This window comes from Oreochromis aureus, linkage group 1 (genome assembly GCF_013358895.1).
Source record: "Oreochromis aureus strain Israel breed Guangdong linkage group 1, ZZ_aureus, whole genome shotgun sequence".
Taxonomy (NCBI): domain Eukaryota; kingdom Metazoa; phylum Chordata; class Actinopteri; order Cichliformes; family Cichlidae; genus Oreochromis; species Oreochromis aureus.
Window position 1 is genome coordinate 21975075 of NC_052942.1, and position 8331 is coordinate 21983405.

General features: G+C 39.0%; 1 protein-coding gene across 1 annotated transcript in view; it reads right to left on the bottom strand.

The window, feature by feature from the left end:
- Positions 1-1021, bottom strand: part of galnt18b (UDP-N-acetyl-alpha-D-galactosamine:polypeptide N-acetylgalactosaminyltransferase 18b) — an 87398-nt gene extending 86377 nt beyond the window's left edge. The window contains exon 1 of the mRNA XM_031735928.2: positions 575-1021. Within this exon, the coding sequence (XP_031591788.1) occupies positions 575-812 (238 nt within the window). The 5' untranslated portion in view covers positions 813-1021. The remainder of the gene's footprint in view (positions 1-574) is intronic.
- Between the last annotated feature and the right edge of the window lie 7310 nt (positions 1022-8331).

Consider the following 8331-nt stretch of genomic DNA (forward strand, 5'->3'; position numbering starts at 1 on the left):
CAGATGTGAAATATCCTGTCGTGCTGTTGTATTTTAACGCTGGCAGCGCTCAACGTTTTATTGGATTTTGGCTCTCTAAGAAGAAACGTTTTATTAACATTCCGCGTTGTACATAATAAACAACACCTAAATAAACGAAAAAAAGATACAATCCCGTGTTTGACAGTATTAATGAAGATTCACTCTCTGTGCGTAAAAAAAAAGGAGAAAATGCTGATCAGACTTTATTGTATTCTATCTGTTTATTACAATGAAATTCCCATACATGCAGCTATTTAGATGGTGTGTATATGTGCTGTATTACTGTCATATAGGTTAGAGCCTCGCTGCACTCCTTTGCAAACCTGCAGCTTTTCTTTGTCCTTTATTACACCCTCTAAATAACCTGATCGTGAACAGACAAAAGAAGTTCCTGCTCTATCTATTCCCCCAGGCACAACGCACTTTCAAATACCACACACCTTTATGTGACAAAAATTAAACTTTCACATGGTTGAGTGCGGATAGCTCGGATACTATATGTAAAACAGAAGGATTATTTCATCCAGAAGCGCGTTAAAATAACAGGTTTTACCATGAATGTGCTGGTTGACCACATTCTCCAGCCGATCGAGCCTCTCCATGATCCGGAGAGTGTCACCTCGCTTGTCCCCTTCTAACTTTCTCTCCGGTAAAGGCATCGGGACCTTGATGTAAATGTTGGCGATGTAGTTAGTAACCCATCCGACATAGAGCAGGCAAACAATGTTGGTCATACCGCTCAGTATCACGCATGTGGACACCAAAGTTTTGGTTCTCCTGGTGCAAGCCATGCCGACATCCCTCCATACAGCTTACGGTATCCCGTTAAACCGGAGCAGGAGGCGACAGCCCGCCCGCAAAACTGTGATAGTGAAGTTATTTCCAGCAACTGTTCAGCAACGCAAAATCCAATAGAAAAACATTTACTTCCAAAGAGGTGTTAGTTTTTTTTTAATCCCCCTCTCTCAATTTTGAATCACAGGTTAATATGAAATATCTACAGGTGAAGCCCCCTCTCGCGATCCATCGTAAACCTCCGTCAGCTCCAGTAGCTTTTGAGAATTAAGGAAACTGGAGAGACACCGAGCATCCTGCAGCCAATGGGAGGGTGGAGAGGACTGACAGTCTGCCCGCTGCACGCGTCCTCACACTGCGCACTGATTCACTGTGAAAGTGGATCTGTCAGGACTGTTCGCACATTAAAGGACACAAAGTAGCAAGGCGTTATTTTATTTACACAGCGAGATATTTTTCCAGCATGCGTGTCTGATTTCTCTCCTCGGACACGTTGGTTTCTTTCTTTCTTTCTATTTTTCTTAATTGTCCCGTGCATGTAGAACACACTTTTGATGCAAGAGCTATGAAATCCACAGCCTACCTGCTGCAATACTGGATCAAACCACGAGATAGAGACAACGGGGTTTCACGGTGAAATCGAGGCGTGGGGTCATGTTATAGGTCTGTGGATCGCCTTATCAATGCAGAGAAGAGGGAGCGGGGGGAGATAATACAGCGAAGATGGAGAATCGTTTAAAATGTATTTTCTGGGCTAAATCGTGAATTTCATTTTTTAAAATTATCACCATCTACTTCGAGGCAAGTGGAACTGAGGTTGCTTCTTTGAAGGCCCCCTTTTTGAGTGATTGGGTGATGACTGAATTTTAAATTATGGACTTTTGTGTCTGGGCCTAATTGCACCCTCTCTTTGTTGACATTTCATTAAAGGAGTCGGTAAATGACACATAGCGATAACAAACAGCTTTAAATGTTGCCGTTGTGTGGAAGATTTTTCCCAAGTATAGTGCACCAATACTCATGTCTGCAGCAGAGCCTCAGGTTTACGCAGATCTGTCACTTAGTGATTTTCCTTTTCGGTGTATCCAAAGCATACAGCATTTCCTTTCCCCCTTTAAGCAGATCAGAATGTTTTTATTTTATATGAAGAGCACACAGTATTTGTCTGCAGTATATTTTTATTGTCTGAGTGAATGTCAGACGTCGTTGACTGTATTTTTCTCCCCCCACTTCAGTTCTTGATTATGTTTTGACAGCATTTTCCAGTATCATCTCCACCAGATGATTATTTGCTAGTAAAAAGCCTTTGTCATCCAATCTTCCAGACGGCAACAGCACAGCAGCTTGTCAGGGTGAAGCTATTATATTCAGTAATGAAAAATAAAAGTTACATCAATATGATATGGGCATATTTTTTCAAATGGGATAAACAGCGTTAAATGTGATACTTCGTTCCTCCACATTTTCCTGAGTGACTGAAGCATGTTAGTGAAGTAAGATAGGATAGAAAAGCAGAGAAAATGCTGACAGATTCCTTTGTTTGCAGTTTTATCCCATTCTCTAACTTTACAGAGCAAAACGTGAAATGTCTTCTTTGTGCTTGGCTGCTATATGATTACAGACGGGGAAACCAGGAATTTGGTCAATTGAACTGACAACTGGGAACATGCGGCCATTTGAAAAACAAATCTAAAAGCCTTATTATTCGAAATTCAATCACTTTTAATTTATTTTGACAGTCAAAGATCACCACTGTTACCCGATTTGTGCTTCATCTGTGATGGTCACACTAGCAGCCATTATCACTGAGTAATGTCATTCCCACTCAGCTTCACAGTAATTTGACCCACACTTTGGTATAAAATGTTAAAGGACAGCTTTCATAGAATTAAACACTGCCAGTGCTTGAGTTTGCATTTTCCGTTTATTAGTTTTGACGCCCGTACTTAAATGAATCATATGCGGTTCTTTATTGGAACTGTAAACACAGAAGTTCTGCTATCTCTACGATACAGTCAGGTCCATAAGTTTTTGGACAGGGACACATTTTTTGTAATTTTGCCACTGTACACCACCACAGTTGATTTTAAATTGAACAGTCAAGATGTGATTGAAGTGTAAAATTGAGTGCAGACATTAACTGTTTAGGAATATTGCATTTTCAGAGGCTCAAATGTAACTGGATGAAGTAACACAATTTGAAATATGGGGATTTTTTTTGGATGAAAATTCTTTGCAGTCAAAGACGGCCTGAATCTAGAACCCAAGGACATTGGGTGATGTCCTTGGGTTCTAGAGCTTTTAGATGCTCTGCCGGGTCTTTATTGCTACCTCCTTTAATTAGTGCTAGTTTGTGGATCTCTCTGCCTTCCGTTTTCTGTTTAATAACTAAAAAGTATTAGGTTGGGATCAGGTGAATGACTTTACCATTGAAAAATATCAAATTTCTTTCCCATGAGAAACTCTTGGGTTGCTTTTGCCGTATGCTTTGGGTCACTATCCATTTGAACTGTGAAGAGCGAGTCCATCGGTTTTGCAGCATGTGGTTATTTCTGGGCAGAGAGTGTAGCCTGTACACTTCAGAATTCATCATGCTTCTTCTATCAGCAGCCACATCATCAATAAACACTAATGACCCGGTTCCACTAGAATCAGAATCAGTCAACTCGAGATCTTTCATCTGCTCAATTTGTCACGGAATAATGAGGGACCAGTCCTCACCTGGCCATGAAACTATATGCCAGGCAGTTGTCCAATTACTTTTGAGCGTCTGAAAATGGGGGACTATGAATAAATACGGCTGTACTTCCTAAAAAGTTAATTCAGTGCTTTTGTTAAAACCCTTGAATTAAAGCAGAAAGTCTGCACTTCATTCCCATCTTGATTGTCTGTTTTAAAATCTACTGTGTTGTTGGACAAAAATGACAAAAATTGTGTAGTTTTCCAAAAAAAACTTACGGAACTAACTGTGAATGATGCTGTTCTTTTACTGATTTCCTGTTCGATTGGCAGATTGCCTGCCTTTGGAACAAAAGATTAGACAGCTGAATAGTGTTAATTTTCCACATCTGGGCCCTAGACTGTACCCAGACAGTCTGCTTAAGAAAGAACTTAGGAGATAATGCACAAATGCTACCTATTTTGTTATTTAAAAAAATAATAGTAATGAACTTTCTGAACAGTGTGTTTTGTAGTTGATTTTCATTATTCTGGTTCTTTTCCTATCTTATTGGTTTGGTTAGGCAGTATCTATTCCCTGTCAGCGTCACTTAGTGAAGCGTTGTTGCAATTAGATTCAGTTGCTCAGCCGTGCTGCAACTCAGTTCCTCTTTAACTTGCTTTGTCTTTCAGAACATAGGTTAGCGCATAATTATCTTTGCTTTGTAAAATTATGTTTATTATTCTTACTGTTACATATTTAATATCACTGTCCGTTGTTTCAGAGCTTCTGACACCTCTATAAAAGACCACCACCACCTCTGTCCTGTCTTCTCAGCAGCAGCAGCCATTTATGGCTGTGAGATGATCAATGCAGGAGCATGCTGCCCATTCATCTCAGCTAACAGACCTGCCAGACTGCCAAAAGGTAGATTTGTTTTAGTTTGCAATATGTGAAGGGTGTTCCTATTCTCTAGTTACAAGGATCTGATGAAAAAGATTTTTCTTGCTTTTCCCATTGTTTCTACTTATCCCAAACCATTAGATTCTCCAGAAAGTCAATACACTGTTTGCAGTCTTTGCACCTTTTAAGTTAGACTGTAAATTGAGGTCCATGATAAAAGTTTAAAATGTTGTGTATAAGATGTGCTTTACAATTATGACACCGGCTATAAATCTTTATTGATCAGTTAATGAAAACATTCATTTACGTTTGATAATGACATTCACATTTTTATCAGTGTATTTTTCAGCTGAACATTAAAACTGACAGTTCATTTGTGCATATTGTTTCCTTTAGTTCTCTATCAGCTGAACTCCATGATTTTATATGTTTGGCTAGAAAATGTTAAATACTAAACATCATCCAGACTTCAAAGTAGGACTAAAATCATGCTCTTTACATCCAAGGCCTTGAATAATCAGACCTCATCTTATCCTAATGACCTTATAGTACCGTATCACACCATCAGAGCAATTTGCTCTCCCAGTGCAGGCTTACTTGTTGTTGCTAGAGTTTTTAAAGGTAGAATGGGAGGCAGCAGCTTCAGCTTTCAGGTCCCTCTTCTGTGGAACCAGCATCCAGTTTGGATTTGGAAGACAGACACAGTCTCTACTTTTAAGATTAGGCTTAAAACTTTTCTTTTTGTTAAAGCATATAGGTAAAGCAAATCAGCTGACCCTGAATCCTCCCTTAGTTATGCTGCAACAGGTCTAGGCTGCTGGGGGATTCCCATGATGCACTGAGTGATTTTTCTGCAGTAATCTTTTTCAGTCACTATGTGTTTATACACCTCTCTGCATTTAATTATTATTTATTATTAATCTCTGGCTCTCTTCCACAGAGCGTCTTTGTCCTCTCTTCAACCGCTCACCAGATAGCCGCCCGCCCTGAGCCTGGTTCTGCTGGAGGTTTCTTCCTGTTTAAAGGGAGTATTTCGTTCCCGCTGTCGCCAGAGTGCTTGCTCATATGGGGTCCTATGATTGGCAGGGTTTTTCTCTGTTTCTTTGTATTATTGCAGGGTCATTACCTTACAATATAAAGCACCTAGAGGCAACTGTTGTTGTGATTTGATGCTATATAAATAAAATTGAATTCAATTGAATTAAACTGAACAGAATTGAATTGAACGGGTCGTTCTTAAGAGCTCACTGGATTTAAAAATGGGTGCTGTAAGATCCAACAGTTGCAACAAGTCAGTTTTTGACATTTTTTACCTCCTAAGTATTTCACAATCAACTGTAAGTGGTGTTTTTGCAAAGTTTGAATGTTGAGGAAACACAGCAGCTCAGCCACCCAGTGGCAGACCACATGAATATGAGTCACACGAGTCACCGAATGCTGAGGTGCATTTTGTTGAACAAAAGTTGACAGAGTGCTGCTGATTCACTAATCGCAGGGCTATAAACCTGCTCTGACATTAACATCAGCACAAAAACTGTACACTGGGAGCTTCATTGCCTTAGTTTCCATGACTGAGCAGCTTCTCGAGGTGACGTGTGTTGGTGACCCAGCACTAATGTCTGTACCGTGTGATTGCAGCAGCCCTGAAGCAGGCATGGCTTTTTGTTTAACTGATTCATGATTTGTTAAGGTAGTGTTTGATGTAATGTTTTAGGTTTTTTTTCCTCATAGTCAAAACTTGAGGTCACGTAGGAACAGAAATATTCGAAGAAGTCGCATTTCAATAAGAATTTGAGATATTACCTTTCACTGAGATTAAACAGCCTGTTAGATGCTTCTCAGAATTAAATGTCTAAGTCACCAGACGTCCTATTGAAAAGCTTGTTTTTTATTTACCAAACTGATACACAAATCAAGATTTGTCTGAAGTACAGAATTTCAGCTTTAATCATTTTTTCTTTTTTCTTTTAATAAGCAGCTGTACTGACTGAACTACACATAAGTAAATTCAATTTTGTGGCATGCAGATTCTGAGAATGACACAAATATGGAGGCTACTGGGATACTAATTTACTTAAATAATAACACACGGAAAATAAATAAAATGAGTCAGTACAGTTAGTTGTGATGAAGGAGGTTTACAACATAGTGGCAGGGTAAGCAAGCATCAATGCTAGATGATTTAATTTACCGAAATGTTTTATGATACAAGAAGACCTTCAGCATAAAACTAAAAGAGAGATTTGTCTCTTTTCTTTCAGAAATCTCATTGAGTTACTTGTTTTGCAGAGGAGCACAATTAAAGAACAATGTGTCTTTCAGTCAAAACCATTTTTGAAATTTTCCTTAGACAAAAAGATTATTTCCAAAGCAGCATAGCTGCAGCAATTCTGTATTTCAAGGCTCATCAAAACTACCTGGCTATCATGTCAGTATTTGAATCCTTTTTTTTCCTTTCCCCTTGGTGTGTTTGACTATAATAGAAGATAAGTGCTTGAAGAGAAAGTTGTGCTTCTGCTTACTTTTCTTTTTGACTTCTGTAGACTAAAATTGCAATAACCTTACTTGATTCCTTCCTGCCTGCACAGAGAAAGCTCTGTGGCTTCTCTTTCAAGGCACCAAACTGAGCTAGTAAACTCTATTTCCTCTAAAAAGCCCTGGTGAGTTCACCTAGCTTTTCTCTTCAATATTCTGTCAAACCAAACATCTATTCTCCTCAAGCCCCCTGCCATCACTTTCGGATACATCACTTCATTTTGCTACATTAAAAAAAAAAGAAACACTCTAAAAACATAGATTTAACCTGAAGAATTGGTTTTGCCTCATCTGATAAGGTAAAAGCGTATCCTTTAATGGCGGCCTTCTGTACTTGGTTTTTCCTTTTCAGCCATTTTCTGAGCCTATTTACTTAGCAAATACTTGCTAAAATTAAAGACATATATTTTGCTTTTTGGTCCATTAAGGCCATGTACCTCCTCGAGACCTGTGGCTTCTCATTTCGATGGTTTTATTTGAAAAGCTGCGTTTCTGCACAGGCAGCCTGCAGAGCACAGCATGTTAATAACACTCAGAGAGCTGACAGAGAGATGAGACTATTCAAATTATTCGTAGTGAAAGGATGCTATACTTCAAAAGTGATCCCACTAGATGGATGCAGCTTTGATTGTGCTGAGGAAAGGTTGACGGTGTCAGGTAAACAAGACTAGACTTCAGGACGTACAGGGAGTGAACACAATATCTCTGCAACCTCATAAAATCGTGTTCTGGAGCCCCGCAGCAATCGCTAACTACAAATATATTAAATTATAAGGTGGACATTATATTTTGTCCACACCAGCTCTGCTTAACACTGTGTAACATAATAATAGAAACACACAGAATAAAATTTTCCAGAGCCGGCTTCTCTCATCTCGTCTCAACAAAAACAATTTATTACTTTAAGCTTGACAAATCTATTATTCAGAGCAGGGCTGTTGAATTAAATTATGCTGCACTTGTGATATTTTGTCCACCTCTTGTAGATTAGATGTATGAGTCTATTCTGAGTTCCATGCTTTGTTTTGTTGCCTTGCATTTCAGTTGTTTCATCATGTATTACAGCACTTCATTTTGTTATGTCATGAGTATGATTAGAGAGATCTGGATAGGTTTGCAGTTTCTCTCTCTGGAGTCCTCTGAGACACACTTGTGATGAACAAATGAGCTTGAACTTAATGTGATTCCCATCTCACAATCTCTGTGTCCACATCAGGAAATATAGCTCCACAACCACTTAAATTAGTATGGGGGCTTGTTTAAAATTACAAATGTTCAGAGCACTTCAGCGTGAATTAAAAAAAGACTGCTCTGAATTTGTGCCCTTCAGCTGTTGCCAGCAAAGACTAGTTACACCACTTCAAATAGAGTCTTTTAACAAGGTGGAGGTCAGAAAAAGAGACATGGAGAAGTAAAAG